This window comes from Lathamus discolor, chromosome 4, assembly GCF_037157495.1.
Source record: "Lathamus discolor isolate bLatDis1 chromosome 4, bLatDis1.hap1, whole genome shotgun sequence".
NCBI lineage: Eukaryota > Metazoa > Chordata > Aves > Psittaciformes > Psittacidae > Lathamus > Lathamus discolor.
In genome coordinates this window covers 100443605-100459987 of record NC_088887.1, presented here as the reverse complement: position 1 = coordinate 100459987, position 16383 = coordinate 100443605, and the positions used below count along the sequence as shown (strand labels likewise).

General features: G+C 36.6%; 1 protein-coding gene across 5 annotated transcripts in view; it reads left to right on the top strand.

The window, feature by feature from the left end:
• Positions 1-16383, top strand: part of INTS6 (integrator complex subunit 6) — a 48637-nt gene that overhangs the window by 7079 nt on the left and 25175 nt on the right. For 4 of the 5 annotated variants that reach the window (XM_065678298.1, XM_065678299.1, XM_065678300.1 and 1 more), the window contains one exon: positions 14106-14195. In XM_065678298.1, coding sequence (XP_065534370.1) covers positions 14106-14195 — 90 coding nt within the window. Of the gene's footprint in view, positions 1-11511; positions 11590-14105; positions 14196-16383 lie in introns of those variants that run through there. The other variant, XM_065678301.1, reaches the window with a different exon arrangement.

The window sequence follows — 16383 nt, the reverse complement described above, 5'->3', positions numbered from 1 at the left end:
TGCTGGTGGAAGTCAATCTTTCTCACCTCCTACATGACGAAATCAAGCATAGTGCTTCCAATTTATACTTTTTAGGCTATAACATTTAAACACACCATCTTGTCCGCTCTTGAAATGTTTGGGATTTTAGTTAGCTTTGTTTTACAGTATCCTTTAATGAAAGCTATGGCAGGCATTGCTGCAAGTGTGTTTTCATGTTGTGAGGTGGAGCTGCATGCCTTTCAGCCTTCCCAGCACAACAAAGTTCGTTGAAAGTCTCAGTCGCATCAAACTTGAGTGTTCTTAAAATCACTTGTCTACTTCTAATTCAGCATTTTGAAAGAAGAATTAAAAAGTTAAAACAAGCTTACAAAAGGTACTTGATTTTTTCCAATTAAAATTATCAATTGGTTTTGTTAGCAGAAAGTAAGATACTTTGTCATGTTCTGAATATCAAATAATCTTTGACTACTTTGAATCTTAAAGTGCTCAGTATTTCAATAAAATTGATCAGGAAGGGGCAGTGCTGTAACATGTTCCTTGTGGCTTTTGATTTTTCGGGATCAGGTGAGCACAGTCATGCTGCCAAAGCTTAAGCAAATGATACAGATGTCTGTCTCTGACTGATACTCTTGGATTTGCTGAACAGTCATCAGAGAAAGTCTGAGGACAGTTATGAGTGCCAAAATTTTATCTCTTGGTTTGACTTTATATCTGGAACAGTTTAGTTGCTTCAGGTCATTATAGAGTCCTTAAGATATATTAGCTTTCTTATTTGGGTGCTTAGAGGTATGTGTTCCATAGTTGAAGTATTCTTGTCTTTTTGAATTGTATTTGCACTTCAACACAGTCAATTGTTAGGGAGGCAAAGCAAATACGTAAAAAGCCAGGAGCTGGTTGTCTTGTGAAGCACAAGTATTTATTATTCCCTGTGCACCACCCCCCCCCCCCCCCCCCCCCCCCCGGTATCTCCATTGCTATGGTTATTTTCTTTAGGCTAGTTTTTACTTTTCTGACTGAATAGTTACATCCAGTCTTGGGTTTCTGTTGTAGATGATATATTTCTCTGATGTTTGAAGGGAAGAGCATATTTGTGTGTGTGCCTGAATTTTAATTCAGCTGAGCCTCAGTTGAAACTATGATTGTGTTGCTTGAGAGTCTTGCTTTCTGTTGCTTTTTTTCTTGTAGTTCATTCTGTATGTTTAACAGCATACTGAGTCTTCTAGTTTATAGAATATCCTGATATCTGCATCTCCCACTTAAAGAACATATCAATGTTTCCACTTCCTGTTGTGTTACTCAACATTTTATTGTCTGTCCCTTTTTTCAAGTTGCTTTCATCTCTTGTTTATGCAACAGTTTGGAATTTAATTTAATTTGCGAGTGCTAATATCTAGCTAATACAGAACTCCTACCAAACATCCAGTTTGCATTGTGTGGTTACGGTGCTGATTTTAATCGTCAAAAGTGTAGGCCAGTCTCACTCATTCATATTAAAACTGATACTGCAGATAGGAGTTAATGGTTATACGTGTATTTAGGGTAAATCTTTCATATGTATTGAAAGATCCTTGATTTTTTGAAGTGGACTAGCCTGTGAGCCATAAGAAATTTCTGGTGATCCTGTGATGCCGACAAAGGATATCACACCTTCATGAAGTATTTTCTATGTACCAGTGTATTTTTACTATTACAATTCTGTATATTGACAACAAAGATGATTTCAGGTTATTTATTATTGCCTGCATATTTTATTAAAAAAAAGAAAGAAAAATAATAACTTTGGTACCATACAGTTGGCCCCTGGTCGACTAGATTTTTCAAAAATATATTGCATAGGCAATTTCAGCCTTACATTAAAGAGAAATCAAGTGTCTGTTATCTAAGCACGTTTTTTTCATTCTAGAGATAGTGTCCCAGCCTCAGTTAATTGATTTGCCATACCTCACATAAATCTACAGTCCACTATATATTTAAGCCTAAATTTTTCCAGTGGGGAAACTAGGTTAATGCCTACAGCTGAATTAAAATAGACAGTTAAAGAAGTTAATGGGTGCAAGTTACGACACCAGCCTTAGTCAGGAACCTTGAATGACTCAGACTGGGGCACTGAGTAGGTAAGACTTCTGGTTGTACGAGACAGAATCTTGTCCTACTCTAGTTATTCTAATATGGGTGGTAAGTGTGAGTCTTGCAGCAATGTAGTGGTAGATACCTAGAACAGTGGGTAAGTAAATGTTGATTATGTCTAGCATAGTTCCATGGTTCTAACATTGGAGGTCTTTTAGAAGACTGACCTAGCAGGAACTGCCATGTAAATGACAGTGATTTAGGGGCATACACATTGAAGATAATGCTTACTGTCTTGTTGACTTTGCCAGGAAACTTTTACCTGTATAATCACATTTGGTGACTGCTCAGTGTAGCCACTCCCATTTCCTTAATTTACAGTGGTTTGTTTCTTTTTTTCCTATCTACATTTAATTGCTACTGCTTGTGGACAGCAGGATGTTAATCTGATTTTGTCTAACAAAAATATTTGAGGATAAATTACCTAAAATACATTGTGCATTTTTTCAACATCTCCTGGAGCCAAAAAGCTACATTGAACAAATCCAGCATATTTATCACTGAAATCAGTTTAGAGCACTGACATTTTATTTTTTTTTTATGCTCAGCATACAGAATGAGAGAAAAGTGGCCACTGTTTTCTTTCACCATTGTGCCCCCCCCCAGGTTTGAATCCCAGGATGCTGACTTGACTGTATGCATCTATATGTAAGACACACTCAGCCTAGCTGCCTGCTCTAATCCTGAATTTAGGGCCTCCTGTGATCATTGTGCCAAACTTGCTTCAAGTTATATGACTTCATGTAAGTCAGTGATTGATTCAGATCCTTAATAAGCTGGACTGTGAACTGTGGTGGTTCGAAATCTGTTTTAAAACAGCCAAGTTGCTCCTGATGTAGTGGTAATGAACTCTGGAAGGAGTTGTGGGGAAGTCTTGGGACATTATTCAGAAGAATTGGCCTATGTTCATGAGTCAATAAGCTACTTTCAGTCAGCTTGTCAGTACTATGGATTGATAACTGCTAAAAAGGTGGGGAGAATTCTGTATACAACTCACTCTTTGGCTTTCCCCCTCATTGTTTATTTGTTTGCTTGGTTTTTGTGTTCTCCCAAATCAGCTTGCTGGCAACTGTGACATTCATTACCCTTCTAGTTATAGGGAGAACAGAGGCCTGGCTTTGCACTGTGAATTGCACTGACTGAGCCAGGACCAGCTATGTAAAGTCATTGCTGTGAAGCAGAAAGGCTGCAGTAATTAGGGACTTGATCCAAGGTTTGACAAGGTCAGTTATTTTTGGAATAAAACATTCAGAAATATTTTTAGGAAATACAACCAAAATCATCTTTAAACCCAGATTCTTTGGGGCTGACTTTAAAGTCCTGTTTGGTGTGGGTGTATATTTTCGCTATTTTTTTTTCTTTTAAGCTTATAAAAGCGTAAATCTAACCTATTTTTAGGAGGTTGCATTTGCTGTATTCAGTCAAATACCTTTGGAAACCACCAGGATTTGTTGGTTGATTTATTCAATTTCAGATGATTCCAGTAGTGATTCATTTAATAATTTGTAACTAACTGATAAGGTGCATCTTTTTTTAAGTAACAATTTCTATTAATTTAAGGTGAAAGTAAGGACAAGTTAAAGTTCTTCCCTTTTTGGGATTATCATATATCTGTCACATCAGTGCTACATGTTTCAAATGTTTTCTTCACTTGCTGGAATTCGCTATATATGAAGTCCAGTCTATGTATGAACTTTGTTTGTTGTTTTTTCTTTGTCAGGATGTCAGGGTTGTGAAAGATTCAAGGACTGAATTGTTTTTGAAACTTACCAAGGACCTCATCTAAATTGGAGCACTTAGAAGTTAATCAAGAAGTTATCACTTATATAATACATTATTTAGAACGCAATTAAATTTGCTCCTAGATGAAAGAAACAGGACAAACCTTTATACTAAACTGGCATTTTTGAAACTCTGTGACTTAGTAATGTTGGGAACTCTGTGATTCAAGCACATGAAGACGTCAGTGTATCTTGATGTTTAAGTTTGTCTTAGTAAATCCTACTATGTATTCATCATTCCTTTATTGTTCATTATGAATACAGTCTACAAACGCGTTCTTGACACATATCCCTTCTGTTTTCACATGTGCACTATTCGATACAGATGTTTTGCATTCAAAAATAATGATATCTTGCACTGAGACTCCTTTCCAGGCTGCTTTGTGTTGCTTTTTTGTTGGTTTTTTTTTTCTTGCTCTTAGTTTGCTTTTGGTTTTAAGCACAAACTTTCTGACTAGAATTCCAAGATGACTAAAGTTGCACAATTAAATAGCTTTTAAGCAGTTAAGCAGTACATTCAGTGCCAGACTTGGAAACCCAGAATGCGTGGTTATAAGCATCTATAAGAATTATACTAAGTACAGACAATTTTTTTGTTGCACATTTCAGGATGGATATGCAATGAAATCATTGGCTATAGAAAACAAACTTGCAAGTTCAGGCTTGCAAGTCTGTGTTCTATATCAGCAAGCATCTGATGTGCTTAAATAGATTTCTGTGATTTTTGTTTTTTGCACAAAGCTTGGTGTCTTGTGCAATTCAGATAGTTGTTCTCTGTAGTATTTTTAATTAGAAAAGTGATATCTAACTGGATCTTGGATTCTTTGTAGGGCTTTTAGACTGAGCAGGACAAATATAAGATGACATGTTTAGAGCTTCAATAGTTAATTGAAGCTATAAATGTCTTTTGGTGTTTTTTTTTCATATTAAAAAAATGCTTAGGAGCAAAATACTGATGAGCAAATTACTTTTTTATCCTATTTATTTTCCTGAATACCATAAATTTCCTTTTAATGAATGGAATTTACATGGTCTGTGTTACAGACATGGCGTGATTTTTCAGCCATAGGTTGCTTCCTTCATTCTTATATTCTGTAACTGGTGTGCCAGGGAGTTTGAATTCTGACTTGGCTTTAGGGAAAGTCTGCTGTTTCACTTGTCTTCTGCTTTGAAAAGCTTTTGCTAAGTTTCTTTTTTGTTTAAACCTGAAATACAGGTGGCTTCAGTTGTACCACCAAATGTCCTAGCTGAATGTGCAGAAATAATTTTATCTACTGCTAATCCGTAGTACCAGTAAGGGATGAAGCAAAAACCATGTAACTGCCTTCTTATCCTCCACAGGACATTCTGAATATGAATCTGATCAGTGCATGTCTTGGGCATTGTAGTAACTCTTGGGTATTTGTAACATAGTTAAGTAAAGAATTGTCTAGGACATGAAAAATTACTTTGCATATAACAACCTTGCTGTAGCCTATAGGGAAGGACAGCTGTACATATCTAAATTTAAATTTTGGAATCTCCTCACGTCATGGAGGAAAGGTCTTTCTTGGTAGCCATCCTTAGTACAAAATCATTACATTAATACCCCGACTTTCAGAGTGTGAATGAGTGCAGGAGAAATAATTATTGCTTGAACAGTGTTTACTATTTCCTTGGGTAAAGATGGTGATTTAATGGAAGCATGAGTTTAGATATTGGTAAGTTCTAGTAGACTTCCCTAAAACTCTGTTTTTAAGGTCTTCTGCAGAAGATGAAGTAATTGGAGGTAGAATACTTGTTTTTAACTTCAAAAGAAGAAGGAGTGTGTGTGTAATGCAGTTGAATGTTTATGGATGAGTATTCCAAAAGATGGGCAATTGACAGCAAGAAAGGGAGAGTATATAGTATGTGCTGTCCCTGATGTCAGAAACCATGAACTAACTGCTGCTGGATTAAACATAAGAGTTAGATCAAGACATTAGGGTTCAGTAATTGATTGCTTCTTATTTGTACTGGTACAGTCATTTAGGGATTTTCATGTATACACAGTTTTAGAGAAGTATTTACTTCTTTCCTGGGTATTTTGAGGTGGTGTTCTAGGAAAGCGTGCCTCACATGTTTATCTTCTTTTGATTCAACCGCCTCATGCAAAGTGTAGATTTTATTAACTTGTGCCCCCTCTGCTGGCTGGTTTTCCAATTACAAAGTAAAATACAAGTTAATGTAGGTGAGGTACTTTGTGATGCACAATTTTGGTCAAACATCAGTTTATAAAAGACCCTTTTATGGGGGTAAAACTGCAACAAAAACTTTGTGAGTCCTAATTTGTGAGAGTCAGCGATGGTGTTGAGAGTTGGTGTTTTCGTAAGTGCATAGTTACTGTCTTGGGCTCAGTCAAAACTACTTCAGCATTTCTCAAACTTGTTTCCTTCATTCCTCAGTTGAAGAGACTTAGTCTTTTTGCCCACCTTGTGTGTGTATATTGTTTCACAGAGGAACTAGATCTTTATGGTTCTTGGGAGTATGGAGGACTATAATTCAAGCTTCTAAAGCCTGCTACTATCATCTGCAATTCTGGTAGCAGTCATTTTCCCCTTAAGATATAGAGCTTTCCTCTTCTGGGTGTAGTAAGGGGCCTCCTCAAATTATCTTTAGCAGATGATTACCTGTGTTCTTCCCCAAACCTGTCTTTGTGGGTGAGGTAGTATTCCCAGCTGCCTAGCATGAGTGAGGTAGGGCATAAGTCCTCCCATCTTTGATACTGCAGGGAGAGCTGAAAGGTTTCAGTGTTATGACAGAGAATGTGTGTCCATAATGCAGATGTTTGTGGACTAGAGCTTATAGTAAGAATCCCCCTGTCCTGCAGCCCTTTCAGAAAAACACTGTGCATTTTTTCTTGTTAGTAGTGTAATTCCTGGAGTAGTGTTGCATTAGGTTGTTTTATAAGATTCCAATCTCTGACTGATCTGAGATCTGGCATCTCTCTTGCCATTAATCAGGCATCAAGGGAGATTTCTGGTTTATATTATGATTTCTTTTATGACTTAAACTTCATAACAGAGTTCAAAACGCTTCTGCTGTGTAAAACTGGAACTGGTTAGTGTAGCTTTCATTGAACTTTCTTCTGAGGCTTCTGAAAGCGTCTTAAAGTATATTCACTAATCCAATATCTAATCATCTACTAGAAAGACAGAATTGCCACCACTGCAAAACTGCATTACCTATTGAATAATCAATGTCATCAAGGGAATATATCCAAATCCTACAGACAGGCAAACAGAAATGAGTTAGCAGCTAACTTTGTGCATGAAGCCTGACTTGTCAGAGGTATTAATCCTGTACAGAATTCCGGTATATTCTTCAGCTCTTACTCATTCATGCTAAAATTGCTAAAGTGTCTCTGACACTGAAGTGGTTCCTGTTCATGGTGTCAGTTTCTATTCTAAAACAGCCGTAACAAACAAATATGGTCTCAAAGCTGGTTTTATTGTAGGGGTTGGCTTAGTTGGATTACACTATGATGTAGTTCAGAGATGCTGTGCTTTTCAGTATGGCCACAGAATCATGGAGAGCTTGTGACATATCCTGTGAGAAGTCAGGTTTATCAAAGCAAATGTTCTGGTAGAACCTGATTGGCCTTGCTCTGTTTTCCTCCATCATATTCTTCCTTGCATTTTGGTAGATTAGAGTTTCCTAGCATGTGCTAAATATTAATTAGGTGATATGCAGCATAGCTTCATCTGGGAAAGCTTACATTTAAAGCCATTTTGCTGCTTAACAACTGGTAGAAAATATTGTACTAATCTACTGAAGTAGGAAGCATGCTTATTCTTGAGTACTGTAGTGTGTACATACATCTGCATGACTGTGGTGCATGTCTACATATATTTGAAAAAATCTTAAAGGTGAGGTAGTTTTTGTGAAGAGTTATGTTGCCAGTTATGAATTCACTAAAATATTATTGTGATGCCTGTGTTTGTAACTTGGGAAACAATTGTGTGAATGCATAAAATACAGTTGGTGCTTCACAACTATATTGATTGGTTCTGCAGGGGTAATAGAAGGTAGTCAAAGTGCCTGATATATGAGTTGGGACAACTAAGAAGTTGGACTAGATGCTTCAGTTCCTATGTAGCTGACCATAAGAGGATAGAGCAGCTGTTAAATACCTCTGTGTACTTGACTTATAATTTCTGCCTTGAGCAGTGAAGAGGAAAGTCTCTAATAAATGTTAAATTAATGTTTTAGACGTTTCATGATTTTGCTAAAGGGTCACTTAAGTTCCCAAGGTAAAAAATTGAAAACTATGTTAGATTTCTACTGTCTGTTTTAGTTTGTTGAAATTCAAGCCGAGTGTTTTGATATTTTTTTTGTATTTTATTTTTAAGCTTTTATATATTTTTTTGTTGTGGGATTTTTTTTGTTTGTTTTGTTGGGTATTTTTTAAGCTTTTAAGTTGTTAATTATTCCATCATTCTGACTTCTAGACTTCATTTTAAACTATTGTTTTTGAACAATGGTTGCTCACAGATTCTCATGAGCATTTATGAGAATCTTGACCTTTTGAATTCTAAAAAAAACCCTGATTGAATCTAAAAAAACTGATAGTGCACTTCTGTTTTCCTGGTCAGATGACTAAATTTACCAGCAGTTAGGCCTGATACTTCTGAAAATAAAAAGGCTCTGCTGAGATATATAATGAATGGTGGATGAGCAATACAATTTCTGTTAAATTTTGTGATTTACTGCAGTGTGAAAGCATAACTTTTAGATGTGATTGTGATCTGAAAAATTAGGGTTTTTTTCCCAGTGATTAGGAATGTGTTCTGTTAAAAATATGCACTTTATGTCAGTTTACATTTATTTTCAACTTTTAGCCTTTCTTGGGCATGAAGCTTTTGTACTACTAAATACTTCTTTTTATAGTAGTTGCTTGTTGAACATGTCATTTTTAGTCCCTGACTTGGCGCTTTTTTGGTCGTGGATCTACCTCAACTATTTCATAAGTTTTTCAACACCTCTGACTCTGGAATTAATATTAAAATATGTGCATTGAGATAACAATAGTCTTAAATCAATTTTCTCTTACTGCATGCATAATATTTTATACTTGCACATGTAAAGGTCACAATAGCTCTTCAGTTGCTTTACCTGCACACTTTGAAGAGGAAAGAAATAATCTATGAATGTGTTACTCATGCTGAAACTCGTTGCTAAGCTCACTTGCCTACAAAAGTGAATTCTTAGTTTTGAGACTTTCAACCAGATAATAATGTGTCTTGATAATCTGATACACTTCTGACTTAGTCAGATCAAGCATCACCTCCGAAAGCATCACTCAAGCTGGCTGTGCCTCTTTCTGTGACCCCTGGTGAGTGGTGTGGAGCTCATTGGTGCTCTGAATTTGCTTTGTATCATCTGAGCATAGAACTATTTCAGCTGGAGACTGGAGAAATGGCAGCCAATGTAACTGAGTTACTTTGGGATTTGGAACAAATAGTTGTGAATCATAGAATCACAGAATAGTTAGGGTGGGGAAGGACCTTAAGATCATCTAGTTCCAACCCCCCTGCCATGGGCCTGGACACCTCACACTAAACCATCCCACACAAGGCTTTGTCCAGCCTGGCCTTGAACACCACCAGAGATGGAGCATTCACAATGTCCCTGGTTAACCCATTCCAGTGCCTCACCACCCTCACAGTAAAGAATATCTTCCTTATATCCAATCTAAACTTCCCCTGTTTAAGTTTTAACCCATTACCCCTTGTCCTGTCACTACAGTCGCTAATGAAGAGTCCCTCCCCAGCATCCTTGTAGGCCCCCTTCAGATACTGGAAGGCTGCTATGAGGTCTCCATGCAGCCTTCTCTTCTTCAGGCTGAACAGCCCCAACTTTCTCAGCCTATCTTCATACAGGAAGTCCAGTCCCCTGATCATCCTTGTGGCCCTCCTCTGGACTTGTTCCAACAGTTCCATGTCCTTTTTATGTTGAGGACACCAGAACTGCACACAATACTCCAGGTGAGGTCTCACGAGAGCAGAGTAGAGGGGCAGGATCACCTCCTTCGACCTGCTGGTCACGCTCCTTTTGATGCAGCCCAGGATACGGTTGGCTTTCTGGGCTGCGAGCGCAGCTGTCAAGTTGTTCAAGAGAATGCATGTTGTGTATCATAAGTTAGCTTGAAGGCTTTGAGTCTCTTACAAGCTTGCTAGGCTAAAAAGGCACAAGCAAGATTGTACTGGTATTGATGCTGATTTTTAAATAACTTCATAAAAGAGGTGTGGGGTTTTTTTTGTGGTCTTTGTGCCTATCAGTCCTTGAAAATGCAGGTGGTAGGTGAATGATAAAACCCGTTTGTATGACTTTACAATTTGGTGGTTGAACAGGATGATTAACCATTAAAACCTTAGGTGCTTCATCTTTCTGCTAGTAACCTTCAGAGTGAAAAGTGCATTATTGAAAGGAATTTGCAGTCAGATTACTGTAGCAGCTCTTTAGACTGAAAAGGATACTAAGTGAAACAATTTGCCTACATGAAGCAATTAGCTGAAGTCCCTGTGGGAGCTAGTTGCCACTGAATTTTCAGCTGGAAAAAGAAATAATATTATTTATTCCAAAATTCTTGTTTAGAAGCAAATCTATTTAAAAATAAGGGTTTAAAATCAATTTGAAAATACTTTTAAATTTACTGTAGGCCAAGTAAATTAGGACTCAAATTGCCACAGTTTAAATATAGTGCTTGAGTTTCTAGACTTTAAAATGTTTATCCACTATTAGTGGTTATAATCTGTCTGGAAGCAGGTATTGCAAGAACAGAAATGTCTATCCTTGTATGCTTGTTGGAATGTATATATAATATAGAATATATGTAGCATGTTTTTGAACATGTGTAGAAAGAATATATAATGCTAGCTTAAATTGTGAGCAATGGCCTTAATGTTTCTTAAGGTATGGGTGCTGAGGCTGACCTGATCTTTACCCTACTTACTTTAAGAACTCTGGGTTTCAGACTTTGAATCTTATACTATCCTGTGTGGGAATGTAAAATGATACTAACATTAGCTGCTGGATTATTTTTTGCTTTTGAAATGGAAAAAAAGCTCATGATGATTAGTTAGTTGTCAGAGTAAGTTGTAAACAGGCATATTATTTACACCTTGGTATGCTGAGCTGATTTCCAGTGCGTTTCAGCATACCCGTAAGCTGCCAAATATCTGGTAATGGGTGCTCTGTCACCCACTGTTCTACTATGTAAATAATAAAATAACTAAATTAATTGAGCTGTGCCAAATTGATTTCCTATGCATTCACAGTCTGTGTTGCTACGTATTTTGAAGAAGTTTTTCTAAGACATGTAATTTCAAAGTGGTTTAATAGTATATTACTAGAGGAAAAGCAACAGAAAATAATTTTACTATCATAGAATTAGATTCATTAGATTGAAATAAAGTTCTAAATCAGTAATTGAGAAAACTGCTGCTGCTTAGTTTAAAAAGTTGATAAGTCTTCTGGAATTTCATTTTGCCAAATTTACCAAAACATTTGAATTTTGAGAGCAGGTTGGGTAGGGTTTGGGTTTGGGTTTTTTTTTTTTTGGATACCTGACTTAATACTGGTTTTGTGTGCTTTCATGCAGCTAAGATGAAGAGTGGGGTCAAAAGAGTGAATGGTGTTCCTCAAAAATTAATATAAAGAAGATTCTTAGTAAAAAATGGTAAACCTCTATAATAGGCATTTTATGTGAAATTCTTCCTTGATGTATGCTAAGTATGTTTCTGCTCCTTTAGGTGGAATGTAGATGTATTCATTCATGTTTCTAAATTGCATGAGGCTGTGAAGCTCAGTGCAGCTAAACGAATACAGCTCTGTTCACTTGTCTTTAACAAATTCAATGGTAAATAGTGTACTTTTGACTTGATTTCATAAATTCTTTCTAGAAAGAATAATATTTAGAGCTGTATTGATGAGTCAAGGAACTTGAGACTACTGTATTTTCACATCTAGTTAGTGAAGAAGAGATTTCAAGGGGAAACTTTGCAACAGGGCACTGCTAGTGTTTCCATAGTTATCCTGTAGGTGATAAATATGGAAATATGGGTTACTTTGTCTTTGGAGTCAGAGGTTCTCAAATCACTTCTTACTCTGGCTACAAATGAGTATTGTTCTGGTAGAAAGACATTCTTGCTTTTGTAAATATGTTGCTATGTGAGTTGATGCTTGAATTAGTATGGTGGTGATCATCCATTGTACAGGTAAAATGCTTGTGAAATTCTAAAAGATAGACTGAAGATGAAGTAATTTCTCCTTCAGACCTTTTTCTTTGGGGGGGGTGGGGTAGAGGGACTTAAAGCTTAGAATTTCTTGTTTCCTTCATTGAATTTCATAATCATTCTGTGCCCAAAGTGTTAACATTTAAGGGTTTAATTTTAGATGGCTAAAATTGAGAAAGGTTATAGTTGAGGTACACAAAAACATATAAGATAATGAAGATATCTGCGTAGTAGGGGCTATTGGAGACTAAATTTTTAATAGTTAAATTTCAAATTGGACCAGAGTATTGCATACGATACTTTAAAATCTTGTTTTATCAATTGTCAATTTTACAATAATTTATTAGCAATAGGATTAAAGTATTTTTATGTTCAGTATTCATGAGAAAAATTATCCTTTTCCTTTAGTTAGAAACTCAGCTTTCAATATTATTTCAGTGCAACATAATTAGCTTCCAGCTGATGTTTTGCAGTTGTGGTGAACTATTAGATGGCAGAATAACGTACCATAACTGTTCTTGAGAATTAAATAAGGTGAAATATTCTTAGGAAATTATTTTAATTAAAATTGAGTGTATTTTGAGAGTCCTTAAATTCGTTTGAGTAATTGTTTAAATTGGATTATGAACTAGCTGAGCTTTCGAGGGAGAGATTGATCTTCCTTATTTGATTCTTATTTTTGCATATTTTTTGTTTGTATTAATAGTATGCTGTTTTAAAAGAAAACTTCAGGATTTTCACTAAGGGTTGAGAAGATACTAAGCAAATGGAGTTTTAATTTTTCTGTTGGATATAGCGAGTTGATCACAATAAATGCGGTGTTGCCACTTCAAATGGGACACGCCTCACCAAATATGTTAGAAATCATGAGGTGATATTTCTGTTCTAAGCGCACAATCAGTAGATGATCCCTGATATTAAAAGGGTTCTAAAAAAACCCCACCTGTTTAAAATGTCTTTTTCTTAAAACCTGTTACTTCTCTCCCCATATTTTTTGAGTAAATTGTAAGCATTTATGAGGTTGTCTTTATAAGCAGAGCTAGGCTGTGGGTCTAGTTGTATTTTTCTTTATTGTTTTCTGAAGAGGAAAATCAAGGCCTTAAGCTTGGCAATAGGAGAGTAGAACCTGCTAAACTAAAGCTTGTGGTGGTTTTTATCCAGTCCATCTTTAACCCTGGCTAGAGTGGAGTGTGCTACCTGGCTTAGAGTAATTCATGTACATAAATTACTTTGGGATCTATTTTTTTTCAGGAGGGACAGACATTTATAATATACTGACAGTAGGAAAGAAATTCCAGTAGCAAGCCAAGGTGGTTTTTGTTGTTTGGTTTTTTTTTTGTTACAGTTAGACTATTTGAATATCTTGGTGGCATCACAGAATTTCTTACTTGTATATGTTTTTGTCTTAAATGGCAGAAATGTCTATAGAAAGCTTATCTATTTTTCAGATATTTATTTCTGAAGTTTTGTGTGCATGGCTGAAACACTTTGGTAAAAACTTAACTGGTACTATTCATGTCAGAGTCTTCCTTAATACATAGAGTACGAGTTCTTAACCTGGGGATCATGATCGCAAGGTATTGTGCAAATAAGTAAATCACACATAAAATCAACCCTGGAATAGGAGGAATTGGCAGTATTTCTGGTTTAAAGAGACGGTTGTTCCTCTAAACAGCTGCTGGTTTGTCAGAATACTGCAGTATATGTTGTTCTTGAAGTTAACCATTTTTGCCATGCTTTTGTATGCATTTATTGAATACAGAAAGTGTCAAGCTTTACAAGGCCTAGCTGCAAAAAGACTCAGAAACCCATAGCACTGTACTATATAGTACATGAGAGTAAATAACTCAGTCCTTGTTGTTTTGTTGGTGGGTATCAGTGGTTGTTTAAGGACTGAACAGAAGCTTTTGAATTTGTTATAACGTTATAAATGGAATGTCTTTTTTTTTTTTCCCTTCAGGGACGAAACCCCTTTTTTCTGGAGCCAGCAATAATTATAACAGTTACTGATGGAAGTAAATTAACTACTACTAGCGGGATACAGGAAGAGGTAAGATCTGACCTCTGTTTACAGTGATGTGTACTAAACCTTGTGTTAGAATACTGTGTACAGTAGGAGCATAAATGACTCGTCAAGTGTATGCTCATTAATAGCTTAAACTTGCATATTTTTTCCTTTTTACTTGAAGTAGTTTTATGAAGTACTACAAAAATCTGAATAGCTCTTTTTCCTTACAGAAATATGTAGTACAACTGTTGGTCCACTTAGTAGGCTTATTTTGCTGTTTCTATCCAGAGAGTTCATGCTTTTCAACTCAACAAACAGAAGAAATATATTTCTGTAAAGCTTGTATGTCTTTAGCTGGTCTGGATATAAGCTCTTTATGTGCAGACCCAAATTAATGTAGTGCTTTCCCAAAGGATGTGGTCACTAGGGAGTGTATAAAATACGTGGTTGTTTCCCACTGGGCTCTTAAAGTGATTATAATGAAATTGGTAGTGTCCTTATCCAAGACAAGAGCTGAAGAAATATTTCTCGAATTACGTCTGTAGATCAGTTTAAAACAGTAGATCTTAACATACTGAAGTGAGTACCTGCTCAGACATCTTGCAGATTTGTAGCTATAGAAAATGTTGAGGCACTGAACTATTTTAACTTACTGGCTGGTTTGAATTCTTTCCTTAAAAAGATGAAAGAGGTCACTAAGGGTAGGGTTGGTCTGGCCAGCTCAGTACCCATTCCATGCATTAGTCAGAAAAACCAAAGAACAATAAATCCCCAAGATCATTCCCTTTTCAGGGAAAAGGTTAATATCCAGAAGTCTGTCCTAAAGCTAAAGGGGAGGATCCAGGCTTTTTCATGTGGTACAATGCGTTTGACAATACAGTCATATATTACTTACTCAAATTTTTTCTAATACTCTCTTATATCACATTTATTACAGCATTTACAGAAGTTATTTGTATGAAAAGTGTTATTTGGATGCTTTTGTCTGATTTAGAGGAAGAAAGTTGAATGGCAACATAATGCTATATGGGCTACTAACAAATAGTCATAGCCAGTAACTGAAAGGGAATGCTTGGATCCATGATACCAAGTGGGATGTCTCTATAAGACTTCACTTGCATCATATGTTTTTACCCACTAAGCTATTTTCAGTTTAATCCAGTGAATGATTGGGTATGATTCAAAATACTGAGTAGAATAGCAGCCTCATATTTACAGTGGTTGTCAGTGAGCTACTGTTAATTAAACAGAGGGATAGTGTGACACTTTTGGAGCCTTCTACAACATTTAGTGCTGTTACCAGTGGAATACTGTTTTGGTTTTTTAAGAGCTAATTGGGTAATCACATAGCTGTGCAAGCCCTTTCTTGAGGGGAAGCAATTTGTCTACTGTCAGGTGACACTGATATCCTGGAGTGAGAGACACCAAGACGCTCAGAGGGGCAAAGCAAATGACATCTGAGTAGAGACTGAGAACTGGGTTTGTTTAGCCTTTAGAAGAGAAGACTGAGGGATGGAGGGGGGAGAGTGTCTTACCACTACCTGCAACAACTTAGTGAAGGAGGGAGCCCAGCTTTACTTGGAGGTATACAGGGCTGAGAGGAGACAGCTGCAAATTGTACCATAGGATATAAAGAAAAAAAATTTAACTGTGTGGGTGATTGAACACTGGTATAGGTTGTCCAGTGATTGTGAGATCTCCGTTATTAAAGATGCTCAAAACTGAGTTGGACAAGACCCTGAGCAATCAGAAGACCGTGGACTGTATAACCTTCATGTGTCCCTTCTCATGTACACAGTTCAATGATTCTGCATTACATTTCCTTTCATCTTGTTCATTTATCTGAAATGGTTTAGGTAAGAAAGCTCTATTTGCTGTCATGAACTCTTTGCTTACAGCAAGAGTCATTATTTTTTACAGCCAGCAAGTTATTTTGTGTTCCTTTGCCTTCAAATGTGGGTACAACTTTCTCACCTTTGTCTTCCCAAGAAGACATTTTCTGATGGTTAGGCAACCATCTGGTCACACATTCACATCTTTAAATTGTTGCAACTTATGCTGAGAAAATGGGTTTTCTGGAGGCTGCTTTTTGTGGTTTAAGCCCAGCCGGTAACTCAGAACCACGCAGCCACTTGCTCACTCCTCCCACCCTTCCTCCCTCTGCTCCCAAAGGAATGGGTAGGAGAATAGAAAGAACGCAACTGCCACGGGTTGAAATAAGAACAGTCCA